Below are 15,011 nucleotides of genomic sequence, written 5' to 3'. Positions count from 1 at the left end.
GAAATATAATATACCCACCAAGCTCCCCCCACAGTGGGTAGGAGAAGGTAGGAGTACCATTCTCCACCCTGCCCCGACAATGAGTTCATTCATCACAACAAGGCACCTTTCCCCAGAGGAAAGCAGGAGACATGGAATCTTTTTCCTCATCTGGCCAGCAGGGCTTGCAAGAGGAGGGATGGATGCAGGGTTTGAGACCCTACTGTCAATATAAAGAGTCCGGTCACCAAGTCCAGAGACGAGATGCATAGATGGAGGTGGCTGGGAGGACGCTTGGAGTCTCGAGGTTGGCTGCACTGGAGAAACACGTTAGGAGCTGTCATGCAGGTTTCAGGGAGAATGGAAGGGACCATCTGAGAAGAGGAGAGGGTCCACCCTTTTCCTGAGGAACAGGACCAAGCCAGGCTTCACCTGAGAATGGGTGGCAGAGGTGGGGCTCCACGGGCAGCTGAAAAAAATAAATAAAAGCCACATACGCAAGGTCACCCACCAGACCCTGAATAACCCAAACGTTCCTAAAATGAGAGACAGACAGACTCTTCAAGCTAACCTTTAAAATTTGGGACAAGGCTTCGTTGTCTTTTTAAGAAAATGCAGACAAGGAGAAGCAAATTTTAAGCTAAGAAAAGCACACACCAATTCTACAGCCTATGCAATTATGGAAGACCTTCCATGATTCTCTTCTCTCACCTCGGTTTGTTTTGCTGGGATATATTCTCTGAAAGTGTTTATATTCTTCTGGAGCAGGAAAGTCTTCTACTGGATGGAAAGAATACTTTGACTCAAAATCATCTGCAAAAGGAACAGAATATTAATTCATATCACCCTTCCATGTGCTCCCACACACACCTCTGCCACTTCTGACCCTCCCCATACTAGTCTCCCAGGCTTCCTGATGTACCATGAGGGCCTGCCTTGCCCACTAAAGCAAGGTTCGTGAGGGCAGCAACAGCATTACTCTCTGCGCCTCGCATGCACAGAGTGTGTTCAAAGGCTCTTTACGTTAAGGAATGAGTCTTTGAACTGGTTCTTTAAATGTTTCCACCCCAAACCAGGCACATACCAGGAAAGGAGCCCAGCTGTTTGCATGGCAGGAGAAGGAAATATAGTTCTGTGTTTCGGTAACATAGTCATGTTAGAGACTATCACCATGGGAAACCAACTGAACTGAATCCACAAATTGGTAGAAATTAATCTAAAATGGGACTGTATGCCACCAGCTAGTGAACAATCTGACCAGAAAATTCCCTTTTGGCCCAGGCTCCCCTCATTGAGCTCTGCAACACAGTCGGGATGGCCATGTCGTGGCTCCCGCTCCCACTTTCCATGACCCCTCTACAAGAAGGCTCAAATGTTCTATGGGTGTGGCTCGATCACATTCCAAAGGGCATATCCTCCAAGCAAAAATACTGGTCCACTTAACAGGAACAGACTAGAGCAGAGCCAGAGAAGAGTCAACCATTAAAGAATCTACAGCGTTCAGGCTAAAAGGGACTGTGCAGATCCTTCCAGACTTCCTCAACAGAGGGTCTAACAACACCTGCTGGACAATCTTTACTTGGTGCTCCATCCCAGACCTAATGAATTAGAATCTCTTAGGTGGGGTCTAAGATTCATTTATAACCTTGGAAAAGTTAATCCGATACACTCTTGAGCTAGTCAGTCTCCTTGTTTCACAGATAAGGGAAGTGAGGTCCAAAAAAATGAAGTGACTTCTTCAAAGTAACACAACTAGTCAGTGGCTTTGGATTACTAGATAAAAGTTGTGTACACAGTGTTGTTTTGTTTTCAAAGGTCCAGAAAGGAGCTCTTCTTCCTAGGAGGATACGTAATTCCTGTCTCAATAATACTGAAGAGGATACAGCCTCTGACCTAAAAGCTAACCACAAATAATGAGCCTTGGGGAACAAGAGATTGGCTTTAGCGTTAGCACAACACCTGCTGATTTTACTTCCATCTATTCCAAAAGAATCGTGCCTAGAATTTGCCTAAGGAAAGGGATGTCCATGGATGGGACCCAGAAGTCTGAGGGAAGGTCAGGAGAGGAACTGCAGTGAACAGAGGACACCAAGCGACCACTCCCACTCTGCAGCGGCCACTGGAATTAGTGAAGTCACCACAGGAACTATGAGACTAAAACAGCTAGCTACTCACCCAAGAAAGATCGGACAGTGGTAATAGAATCTCTGTGGCCATTCCTCAGGGGTGGTGGAGGCGGCGGGGGGGGCCCAGCTGGCGTCCTTGAGGGCGGAGGTGGGGGCCTGCCTCGGCTCAGGGGTTCTGACCCATGCATTCGGTACGGTGGTGGGGGAGGGGGGGCATCCCTGGCACCATTTCGGATCATGGGTGGCGGGGGTGGAGGAGCTGCAATTAAAGTTCAAAGCAGTTAGGTTTGGATGTAGAGACGGTGATGGGCGGAGGGATTTGAGAGACATGGGCCAAAAGAGTGCTCGGTGCTTTCCCAAAGAACCAGACACTGTGAACCACTGGGCAGCATGTTAAATATCATATTCACCCTCCCCTCATCCCTATTTCTTTAACAACATCACCATTCTTCTCGATACCAAAGTTCAGAATAAATTTATGACCCTTTTTCATTTCCCATGACAAGTCAGTCAAGAATTCCACTTATCCTTGATGATTTTTTTCTCTGCTTTTGCATGCCTTCCTCCACAATTCTAAGTCAGGGCTTTCTCATTTTTATCTTGTTCTACTGCAAAAAGCCTCTCAAATGTTTTCCTTGCTTCTAATCTCTTAGCCTTCCAATCCATTCTGCATACCACCAACTCACTAATCTCCCCAAAATACCAGCTCAAACTTTTCCAGGGGCTTTGCATTTCCCATATCGTAAAGTTTCAAATCCTTAGCTTCCACACTGACTGGGTCTCACCCAATCATTTTCCTCTCTTACACAGTAACCCACCACATCAGTCAGCCTGATCGCACCTTCTTTTCTTCCTTGATTCCTACACTGGATTAGGTACCACTCTTCTGTACTGCCTCTGTCGACTCTGTCTCTCTCTACCACTACTATGTTGTATTACACGTGCTTCTTCCCGAGTGTACTGTATATTTCTTAAAGTCATCAGAGCAGTGTCCATTCATCTGAGTTCCCAAGCTCAGCACATGGTAGGTCTTCAATCAATACGTGCTAAATAAACCAAATTACATATGCTTTGCTCTTGTGACTCCCCCACAATACTCAGAAATACCACCCCTCATCCCTTACTATCAAATCCTACTTTTCTTTAAGGTTCAACTCAAGTCCCATCTTCTCAAGGCTTTTCCAAAGCAATCCACTCTAATCTGATTCCCTCCTTTGCTCTCCCACAGCATTTACAGGCTATGTCACTTATTCTAACACTTAGTAGTACAGACTAAAATGAGTGATTTTCAAATTATGTATAATAATTTCATCTGCAGAAGTTACATATTTCCAATGATAGGCTCATTGCTCAAAAAAAATTGGAAACACCTCTTTTGGAATTGCCTCCAAACCCCGGTTGTCAGACAGATCCATAAATATTGTCATATGATGGTCACTTCTCATTTCTGAGGTTGCACCACCAACAAAAAAATTCATACCTACATCTGACTCTGATTTTTGGCCATTTTCGAAAATCAAATTCACCCTTAAAAGACAAAATTTGCCACCAAGCATAATGTAATGTCAAAAGCACGTTGGGGGGGCTTCTCTGGTGGCGCAGTGGTTAAGAATCCTCCTGCCAATGCAGGGGACACAGGTTCGAGCCCTGGTCCGGGAAGATCCCACATACTGCGGAGCAACTAAGCCCGTGCGCCACAACTACTGAGCCTGAGCTCTAGAGCCCGCGAGCCACAACTACTGAGCCCACGTGCCACAACTACTGAAGCCTGTGTGCCTAGAGCCCACGCTCCGCAACGAGAAGGCACCGCAATGAGAAGCCCACGCACCGCAACTGAGAGTAGCCCCCGCTCGCCGCAACCTGAGAAAGCCCGCGCACGGCAATGACGACCCAACACAGCCAAAAATAAAAACAAACAAACAAATAAAAAGCATGTTGGGGGGACTTCCCTGGTGGCTCAGTGGTTAAGAATCTGCCTGCCAATGCAGGGGACACAGGTTCGAGCCCTGGTCCGGGGAGAGATCCCACATGCCACGGAGCAACTAAGCCCAGGTGCCACAACTATGAGCCTGCGCTCTAGAGCCCGAGAGCCACAACTACTGAGCTCACGTGCCACAACTACCGAAGTTCGCATGCCTAGAGCCCGTGCTCCACAACAAGAGAAGCCACTGCGATGAGAAGCCCATGCACCGCAACGAAGAGTAGCCCTCGCTCGCCGCAACTAGAGAAAGCCCGCACGCAGCAACGAAGACCCAATGCAGCCGATAAATAAGTAAATAAATAAAAAGCATGTTGGACATCACTGCAATAGGTTCGAATGTGTTTAAGTTAGATTATTTCTATGCTTTGCACTAACAATAATAGCAGCTACCATTTATTTGATATCCATCATGTTCCAGGCACTGTTCTGGGCACTTTATATGCATTAAATCTTTAAAAATTCTTGTAGCCACCACTGCACAAGTATGAGGCATTATCCCCATTTCACAAATGAGGAAACTGGGACTCAGGCTATTTGTCTAAGGTCACAGATCTAATAGACCCAGCATACGTCTGCTCTTCCATAGTAAGAAAACTGCTACACGATGCTTTTCACAACAACCTCAAGTATTAAATATCTCCCGAACAAATGTATAACCCAGTGAGATGGAAATGTGTCTTTTGGTACCTGGGCCATGTTACCAAACAGTACATGGAGACTACTCGGCTTAACAGACAACACTGTCTTAGTAATAAGAGTATATATCATTCCTCCTGAATTACTGTCAGAATTTCTATAGAGTAACCATAGTTAAGAATGAAACAGTAATGGGATGATTTTGTTTTTTTAAAATATTTATTTGGCTGCGCCGGGTCTTTAGTTGCAGCACGAGGGATCTTCGTTGTGGCGTGTGGGATCTTATAGTTGTGGCATGAGGGATCTAGTTCCCTGACCAGGGATAGAATCTGAGCCCCCTGCACTGGGAGCGTGGAGTCTTAACCGCTGGACTACCAGGGAAGTCCCTGGGATGATGCTTATAGACAAGAAGTCCGGCACTGTAGGCCCAGTAAATGTTAGTTTTAGCTTCCCATAAAACACACTCAGAATGTCAACTCTCCCTCACTCTCCAAGGTCTGTGTAAGTATGGACAGGGCCATTAGAGGCCATAATTAAAGAGAAATCTCCTTAACTCCTCCCAGCAGATCTCCGAACCCTGTTTTCATTCCAAATCTGCCCAAACCAAAGCTCTTTCAGGTCATCCTCAAAATACTTCCCTAAGACTCAGATTTCTCAGGGCCCTGAGAGTCTGCATCTACTGCGAGGGCGGGGCCGGGGGAGTAAGGTAGAGGGTCGGTCAAGCTCAAAAGGACACCAGCTAGACTCTGAGCAGGAGGCAGTGATGAGGGCCAACCTGGATGGGCAAAACGGAGCAGGACCAAGAGCTACCTGCTTGGCTCCCTCAGCACCCTCCCTCAGGGCCGGTCATCCGGACCAGATTCTGCCATCTCTAAGAAGTTTCTGAGCTCTTTGTCACATCCAGTTTTAAGACTTTCAAGTGACAGAGCCAGAACCCAAGGACCCCAAGAAACAAGCAGTGTGCAAAAGAAACCTTGGGGTAGGAAGACTGACTTTTTGTAATCCAAGATAAACCCGTATTAAAGAAAGCATGATGTTATTTTTTTTTTTATTGAAGTATAGTTGATTTACAATGTTGCGTTACTTTCTGCTGTACAGCAAAGTGATTCAGTTATACATATTCTTTTTTTATGTTGTTTTCCATTATGGTTTATCATAGAATATTGAATATAGTTCACTGTGCTATACAGTAGGACTTTGTTGTTTATTCATTCTATATATAATCACTTACATCTGCTAAACCCAACCTCCCACTCCATCCTCGATTTTTAAAAAAAAAAAAAAATTCCCTTAAAAAAATAGTGTTTTAGGGACTTCCCTGGTGGTCCAGCGGTTAAGACTCCACGCTCCCAGTGCAGGGGGCTCAGGTTCTATCCCTGGTCAGGGAACTAGATCCCTCATGCCACAACTAAGACCCGGCACAGCCAAAATAAAATAAATAAATAAATATATATATTTTTTAGGGCTTCCCTGGTGGCGCAGTGGTTGAGAATCTGCCTGCTAATGCAGGGGACACGGGTTCGAGCCCTGGTCTGGGAAGATCCCACATGCCGCGGAGCAACTGGGCCCGTGAGCCACAACTACTGAGCCTGCGCGTCTGGAGCCTGTGCTCCGCAACAAGAGAGGCCGCGATAGTGAGAGGCCCGCGCACCGCGATGAAGAGTGGCCCCCACTTGCCGCAACTAGAGAAAGCCCTCGCACAGAGACGAAGACCCAACACAGCCATAAATAAATAAATTAATTAATTAACTTAAAAAAAGAAAAAAAAGAAGTTAGTTTGTGAACTAGGTTCCCACTTCTCCATTCTTAAAAAAAAAAATATATATATATATATATATATATATATATATATATATTTTTTTTTTTTTTAAATAGTGTTTCACTCTGCAAAGGAAAAATTCAGAAAACAAACCCTATGGACCAATAATAAGGGACTTTTTGGTCTCTGAGCACCCCAGGGAAGGCAAAAGACTACATACTCATTCAAATGTAAATAATTCATAAAGAAACAAAAGTAAATTATCCCATGTTATCACACCGTATGATTTATTCATAGAGATAAGTCCATGAAAACTGCCTAGAAGTCCTTTGCATAAAACCACTAAATTCATCAGCACACCACAGTTTATAAAGCACTTTTACACATTCCTTTATTTATAACCACCTCTGAAAAGTACTGTGAACACCATTTTACGGATGAGGAAACAAACTCAGAGTGATCTGCCCAATGTCACAAAACAAGTGGAGCCAATACTCAAAGATCTCTGACTAAAATATCTCAATTTTTTTTCAGAGTGTCACTCTTAAGTACTGCTGCTCTGGTTACTGATACAGAAAGCAGGCTGAGGCCTATGTCAGGCCTCGAAGTTGGTGACGGCTAGTAGACAGAAGAACAAGGCTCATAACTTCACATTTTTCTAAAGAAATCACAAAAAAAGAACTGAGAAGTGGGAAGCAAGAAGTCTGCAGACATTTAAAACAACTCAGTTCAACCCACAGAAATTACATTTTTCTCCGCTTCTATTCCTGGTTGGCTTCAGAAAGATATGGGCTCTGCTCAGATAAAGGGTCATTTTTTTAAAAATCCCTAAGTTAAAAAAAATAATTTTTTTTTTAACCTAAACTTTGTAGAGTCAAAGGTCACGTTAGGACTATATCCTTATGGGTAAAGCCAGGGAGATACAGGGTCGGCCACGTACCAGGTTCCTGTGTGACCGCCTGATGCTACTGCCAGCTCCTAGAATACAAGTCTCTGTACCTAATCAAGCAGCGGTACCAGTTAATGGGCCTTTAATACATGCTTCCTGATGACATACCTGCTTAATCGATGATCTCATCTATACCTGCAGGGACTGTTTAAAATCAAAGTTCAAAAGCCATCTGTGAAGGCTGCGGCTCAAAGCCCAATGAAACAAGAGAATACAGGAGCCAAAATTCCTGGGTCTGAGAAGGCCCCAGCACGGTCTCATTCACTCTCTGCTTTCAGTCAGGCTATTTTGTAAGATGACACAACCTCTCCCACCTTTTTGAAGGTGCCTTAATCCCCTCCTTACCCAGTTCAGGACCATGGTTCCTTGTTACAAGCACTCCCTTACACACACCCTTAACTCCCTTGCCCTGCTCTCCATTATAGCCGCACATGCCTAAAACACACTAAGCTGGTTAAATACAACTCTGCTCCAACTCCGTACCTGCAGAGGCACAGCTGAACACACACGGAGCTGATGAATCTCACTTGAAATGTGTGGCCCCTAAGCTCGAGTGGGCCTTCCGTGATGCTGGTCATCCTAGCACACTTCTCTCCTCCACTCATTCTCCTGCATGCCCAGATGGCCATTTTGTGCCCTCTTTCCTCTCTCCTCAAATCTCCCTCTATTTCCTTACCCTCATTCACAGCATATGTCCTTGCTTTCAATTTCACCCAGAATATAGAAGCAAAAAAAAAAAAAAGGGCTTCCCTGGTGGCGCAGTGGTTAAGAATCTGCCTGCCAATGCAGGGGACACGAGTTCGAGCCCTGGGCCGGGAAGATTCCACATGCTGCAGAGCAACTAAGCCCATGCGCCACAACTACTGAGCCTGCGCTCTAGAGCCCGCGAGCCACAACTACTGAGCCTGTGTGCCACAACTACTGAAGCCCACGTGCCTAGAGCCCGTGCTCCTCAACAAGAGAAGCCACCGCAATGAGAAGCCCACGCACCGCAAGGAAGAGTAGACCCCGCTCCATGCAACTAGAGAAAGCCCGCGCGCAGCAACGAAAACCCAACGCAACCATAAATAAATAAATAAATAAATAAATAAATTTATTTATTTATTTAAAAAAAATTTAGAAGAAACTTCCCACATGCTCCTACCACTACACCCACCTACCTACTTGCTTCTTTGCCTATCTGCTCTGCCTTCACTCCTGTTACCACAAAGAACTGTGTTCTATCTAAGGCCAACCCTTGACCTGTGGATCAGGTTCCATTCCTTCTTGCCTCCCCAAGGACACTATCCAGGCAATTTCCTCCTCTCTACTGGATCATTCCATCAGCGTACAAACAGATGCTGAAATATCTCCCGTCTTGGGTGGGGTGGGGCGGGGGGAACCAACCCTCAATCTCTCATCCTCCTCCAGCCACCATTCCACATACCTGTACCCCCCACTCCCCTTTACAGCAAACTCCCTAGAGTTTCTCTATTGCTATCTTCATCAAGTCCTCTCCTACTCCTGCATGCTTGAACCCACCCCAATTAGACTTTGACCCTCACGCTCCCTCCAGCACTCCACTGAAACTACTTAGAAGGGTAGTTTGGGGTCCCCAAAATGACTCCCACGTTGCTGAGACCAATGTCATTCTCAGACTTCAACTTCCCTGACCCACCTGCAGCACAGGCCACAGCTGCTCACTCACTCTATCCTGAACTTTCTCCATTACTCTCTTGGCATTCCTCCTTTCTTCCTCACTAGAGGCCCTTTCTCAGTTTCCTCTGCTCAGTACTCTTACCACTCTCACCTGTCATGTAGGAAGGCCTCAGGCCGCGGACCTCTCCTCTTCCCTATACTCACTCCCCAGGTGATCTCACCCCAGCATGTGGTTCTCAATATCCTTCAAATTTCTCTCTCTAGCCCAGACCACTCCCCTGAACTTCAGAGTCTGAGAGTCAATCGACAATTGGTTATTTCCTCTTGGATGTCTAACAGGCACCTCAAACTTGACATCCAAAACTGAACACCCACCTTCCCCCAAACCTGCTGTGATCCTATCCATCTACTCAGATTATTGCACTAGCCCCCTACATGGTCTCCTTTGGCCCCTTTGTCCTCCTGCGGTGGGTTCTCAACAACAGAGCCAGTTGCCTTTTCAAAAGGTAAATCAAAGCTACTTCTGTGTTCCAACCCCCCGCCCCCCGCCAGTGACTCCCCATCTCACACAGAGTAAAACCCAAAGTCTTCACAAAGTCCTCCAATGTTCTCCCGCGGCGTCTGGCTTTCTGACCTCCAGGTCCTGCCGCTCTTCCCCTCACGCATCCTGGTCTTGCCACAATGGTCTCCTTGCTGTCCCCAGTCTCAGGGTCTCTGCATTTGCTGCCCTCAATGCCTGTGTAGCGTACTCCCTCACTTTCTTCAGGTATTTGCCAAACTGTCACTTTATCAGTAAGGCCTTCCCTGACCCCACCCCTACCCTCACCCCTGTAATTTAAAATATTACCTCATCCCCACTCCAGTATATCCCATTCCCTTTCTCTGCTTTATATTTCTCTAAAGCATCTATATACTATGTATTTATATATATATATATATATATACATATTTTTTTTTTTTTTTTTTTTTTTTTACTAATTTATTTGTTAACTGTCCAGGAGAACAGGATTTTTTGTCTTTTTTATTTACTGCTGTTTTCCTAACAACAGAGTCTGACACGTAAAAAGGCACTCAGTGAATCTGTTGAATGAGTATTCACTTCAATCACTGAAGGAGAGCTTTGGGGAAAAGGGTGAAGAGGAAGGATGAACTCCATCTCAGTACAGTAGGAAAAATAAGGTGCTTCCAGGCACTTACCTGCTCCCCGACTGGGAGGGTCTCGGGCTGGGGGAGGTGGCCTATTACTCTGTAAAGAAGGGGAGGCTGAGGTGGGTGGAGGAGGTGCTAGGCCTCTGACAGGCCCTGGTGTCTTCCTATGCAAAGAATTGTGTCTCTGTGGCAGCTCAGGGGCTGACTCGTTAGTGGGACTGGAGGGCCCATTGGGGACCCCAGGCGGCTGGCGGTAAGGCGGCGGTGGAGGAGCTAGAGACTGGCCACTTGGTCCTGTTCTGACATTCACAGGGGAAGGAGGTGGCTTGACTGGGGGTGGAGCAGGAGGTCCCTCTCGACCAAGGTGAAGCCTCTGTCCAGGTGTGGGCGGCAGGGGCTTCTCTCTGTTGTAGGCTGCGGCTTTGCTGCTGTGCACAGGCAGAGGTGTAGGGGGCGCGTTGGCACGCCGCCCCGGGGGAGGCGGAGGAGGGGCGGAGGAGCTGTGCTTCATGCCCGCACTGCTGGCGGTATTAGGCCGAGAGAGGTCCGGTAACGAGGGTCTCTGCGTCCGGGGCAGGTCTGGGAGTGAGGCTCGGCTGCTGTCTGTATCATCCTGAGGGCGCCCGCTGGCTGTACACCCTGGAGGCCTTGGGGCAGCAGCTCGAGAACCGGGGACTTGTAGGGCTGGCTTACCAGCTAGGTTCTCTACAAATACACCAGACAGCACTGGGTCAACAGAGCTGGACCTATGTTGCTGAGTATCTCCACGTCACCCAGCCTCCTTAGTGCAACCTGCATGGCAGCAGGGCAAATAGCTGTACGATTCTGGGTTTTAACCTGGTTTCAGGCTCAGCGTCCATTAACAAATACTACTGATGCAAGCTGAATGCATTCTTATTTACCCTCAGCTTTTGCTTTATTCTACTTTATAACTCCTCCCCTGCTCCCACCCCTCCTTCTTCCCATCTCTACCACACTCCTCAACCCCAGATGGCCCACCTGGGACCAGTCGGAAATGAATGCGCTTGGGAAATATCCTAAGAAAGTACTTATCACATACCTGAACCGTCCTTGGCTCCCACAGGGCGGAGCTTTGGCACTCCTCCTTGGAAGAGACCTCCCTTGGGCTGCAGGGCAGCTGCTCCAGAGCCATAACCACCACTGCTTCCTTTGGGTTCTGGAAAGCACACCATTAGGATTTTCATTTCATATGCTCTGAGGCTGGTGACCAAGTCAATCCTGAGGAGAAACCCCTCCTCTACCTGGGCTTTAATTTGCAAACAAACCGATATTGCTTTTGCCTTTCCACTGAAACAGAAAGCTGGGCTTCTCTGCTCCACAGCTTCATGTAGGTGTGGGGATGAAACTCTGTGCTGTGATGGAAGAGAGAAAACAAAAGGAACGAGGAGCCAATCTTCCTTTATTTGGGGCAGAGCGGTAACCAGGATGAAGACCTGTTCAACAGAGTTCTCTAGGCTTTCCTCTCCAAGTCCCAGATGGTGAGGGGGCTTAATGGCTCAGGGACCCAGGTGTGAGAAAATCCCCAGAGGCCTTTCAGAATGAACACTTGTAGCAATTATAAAATCATCGTTGGCTTCAGCTTACAGGTTTTTAGGACTGTGGTGGTCTTCTCAGAGAAGAGCCAAGGATATGCCCTAACAAGCACTAGTTATAGTAGGAGATGGGAGGCTTAAGACCCCGAGAATGCTTCTCAAAGGTCAAAAAGAAATTTCTAAGGTATCCAAATGAACAGATGAGAAGACAGCCAAAGAACATCCCAAGACAAAACTCTCCCACTCACGACCCAACAATAAAAATGACAGCCCAGCCTAGTCTCCGAGTCAATCCTGGGATCCCAGTGGTTCATCAGCAGATGAAGCTTAGACTCACTCTCGAGGACGGGAGCGCTCCGATCATTCGTGCTGGTCACCTTCTTCAGCTTGGTCCCTTTGCAGATGTCCTGTAAGAGAGCACCTCGACCCCGCTGCTCATCTCTACTCAGCTTGGGCAGCTCAGTGTTGGCCTGAAGGAAGAGGGAAACATAAGTTCACCCTCAATATCCCCTTCATCACAAGCTCGGGATAAATGCCTTAAGCCAAACTGGATTCCACGAGATGCCTGTCTAACCTAATAAGATACATGTGCCAAACGACAGTATCGATGTCCATTATCCTCCTCCTTAGACCTTTCTCTCATGCTGTACCTTCTGTGAAGGGTACAGGTCTTCCTCCTGTTCAGAAGCTTCTGACAGGAGGCCTGCACCAACACTTACTGAGCACCTATGTGCTAGGCTTGTGTGTCGGACACTTTATTTGTATCATCACCACCAAGGCAAACGTTTATTGAGCCCCCACTATATCCCAGGCATTGTGCTAATAATAAGCACATTACTTTCATTATCTTGTTTAAATCCTGAAATATTCCTATGACCAACAACAACAGGAGCATAGGGACAGACAGCTAGATAAATGGAACAAAACAGAAAGTCCATAAAGCAGGCCCAGGTCTATATAGAAATAATAAAAGTAATTTCTTCAGTGCAGAAAGGATAGATTATTAAATACAAGGTGTTAATAACAAGTGGTTAATTTTTTTGGCCATGCCGGGCGGCATGTAGGATCTTAGTTCCCCAACCAGGGATCGAACACACACCCCCTGCAGTGGAAGCGTGGAGTCTTAACCACTGGACCGCCAGGGAAGTCCGACAAGTGGTTAATTTTTAGAAAAAAATAATAAAGTTAAATACCTACCTTAGCACTTTACTCTCAAATAAATTCTAGCTGAATTATAAAATTTAAGTGTAAAAAAATAAAACCACAGAAGTACTATATGGAAAAAAATAGGTAACGGGAAGGACTTTCTAATCAAGACAACCAAAATACAGGAAAAGATCGACAGATTTGCTTATTACAAATTATTTACTTAGGAATATAAGTAAATATGCAGATGACACACTGGAAGAAAAATTGTCGGTGACAAATGTAACATATGATAGAAACAAAGGTAGTGGCCTAAATCTACAGAGCATTAACATATAAAGATGACTTAGAAATCAGCAGGATAATAAGCAAAAGATACGAACAACACTGCATAAAAGAAGTCAAAAGAGCCTACAAATATGAAAAAAAATCAACTATAATAAAAAAAATGTAGTGTAAAACTATCATTATCTACCTATGATACTGGTAAAGGTTAAAATTACAAAGAGACTGCTAGCTTTGTGAAGGCAGGGACCACCGCCTGTACAGTGCCTGGCACACTGAAGATGTTCAAAACAATGTATAGAATAAAACACTGCCCTATGGTGATCATAAGGATCCAGGAAAACAGGTACTCTTTCCTACTACCTGTGGTAGGATAAATTGGTATGATTTTTCTAGAAAGTAATTTATGTATCAAACACCTTTTAAAAGTCTAGCACAAGAATTCGACTTCCAGAAATTAACTTTAAGAAAATAATTGGAGACGTGCACAAAGACGATAATAATAGCAAAAAACAGTTTATAACAGCATAAAGCTGAAGTAATCTAAAAGTTCAACCGAAAAGAACAACGATGGTATAATCATACAGTGGGATGCCAGTTAAGCTCTTAAAGATGTAGAAGTAAGCATCTTTTCATGGAAATAAATATCTGACACAATCAAGCAAAAAATATTATAGAACAATACATATAGCATGATTCCAGTTTTCTACAGGAATAATAACAGGAGCTATCTCATAGGGTAGTTTTGAGAATTAAATGATAACACTTTTTAAGAGCTTAGCACAGTGCCTGGTGTATAGTAAGAGTTCAATAAGTAGTAGCTAGCTTATATTGTGAAGACAAAAAAGGTACACACATACAGAAAACTTCTAGAAGGATATACACTGATACTAGCAAAAGTTAATTTGGGGTAATAATTATTTATGTTTATCTGTATTTTCTAGTTTTCCTACAATAAACATACAAAATGTTAACAAAGGTTAACTATAGATTAACATTTTCTACGTTTATTGGTGTTTTCTAATTTTTTCTGGATTTTTAGTACAGTAAAAAATTTTTTAATGATATCACTAAACATTTAATGACATGACAAGCCATTCATGATGTATTAATGAGGAAGAAGAGCCGATCAGAAATCAGTATGTATATAAAGCACAGCCTTTTTTAAAAAAAAAAAGGTAGACGGGCTTCCCTGGTGGCGCAGTGGTCAGGAATCCGCCTGCCAATGCAGGGGTCACGGGTTTGAGTCCTGGTCTGGGAAGATCCCACATGCCGCGGAGCAACTAAGCCCGTGCGCCACACTACGGAGCCTGCATTCTAGAGCCCGCGAACCACAACTACTGAGCTCATGCGCCACAACTACTGAAGCCCGCGTGCCTAGAGCCCATGCTCCACAAGAGAAGCCACCAAAATGAGAAGCCTGCACACTGCAATGAAGAGTAGCCCCCGCTCACTGCAACTAGAGAAAGCCTGTGTGCAGCAACAAAGACCCAATGCAGCCAAAAATAAATAAATAAATAAATTAATTAATTATTTTTAAAAAGGTAGACAGATACAAAAGGAGGAAGGAGGGAGGGGAAGGCTAGACACAAAACCATTATGAATGGTTGGATTACAGGTAACTGCTCCTTTTTGCTTAACCACAGTTCATAAATTTCTTGAACATATTACTTTTGTAAAGAGAAAAATATTACTAAGCATGTCCAAAATTGAGCTCATATCCTCCCCCACAAACCTGTCTCTCTTGTAAATAGCACCAGCATTCAATCAATCCCCCAACTAGAGTCATTCAAATCTCCTTCCTCTTCTT

General features: G+C 45.2%; 1 protein-coding gene across 7 annotated transcripts in view; it reads right to left on the bottom strand.

Moving 5' to 3' along the window:
- Positions 1-116: 116 nt before the first annotated feature.
- The window catches only part of WIPF2 (WAS/WASL interacting protein family member 2), a 39,723-nt gene continuing 24,828 nt past the window's right edge, over positions 117-15,011 (bottom strand). For all 7 annotated transcript variants that reach the window (XM_082442513.1, XM_082442515.1, XM_082442512.1 and 4 more), the window contains 6 exons: positions 12,108-12,240; positions 11,278-11,394; positions 10,266-10,922; positions 2,155-2,364; positions 691-792; positions 117-448 (listed from right to left, as the gene is read on the bottom strand). In XM_082442513.1, coding sequence (XP_082298639.1) covers positions 408-448; positions 691-792; positions 2,155-2,364; positions 10,266-10,922; positions 11,278-11,394; positions 12,108-12,240 — 1,260 coding nt within the window. In that variant the 3' untranslated portion in view covers positions 117-407. The remainder of the gene's footprint in view (positions 449-690; positions 793-2,154; positions 2,365-10,265; positions 10,923-11,277; positions 11,395-12,107; positions 12,241-15,011) is intronic.

Source organism: Balaenoptera physalus (assembly GCF_965194825.1).
Source record: "Balaenoptera physalus genome assembly, chromosome: 20".
Taxonomy (NCBI): domain Eukaryota; kingdom Metazoa; phylum Chordata; class Mammalia; order Artiodactyla; family Balaenopteridae; genus Balaenoptera; species Balaenoptera physalus.
Note: the sequence above shows the minus strand (reverse complement) of the source record. Positions and strands in the feature narration are given on the sequence as shown.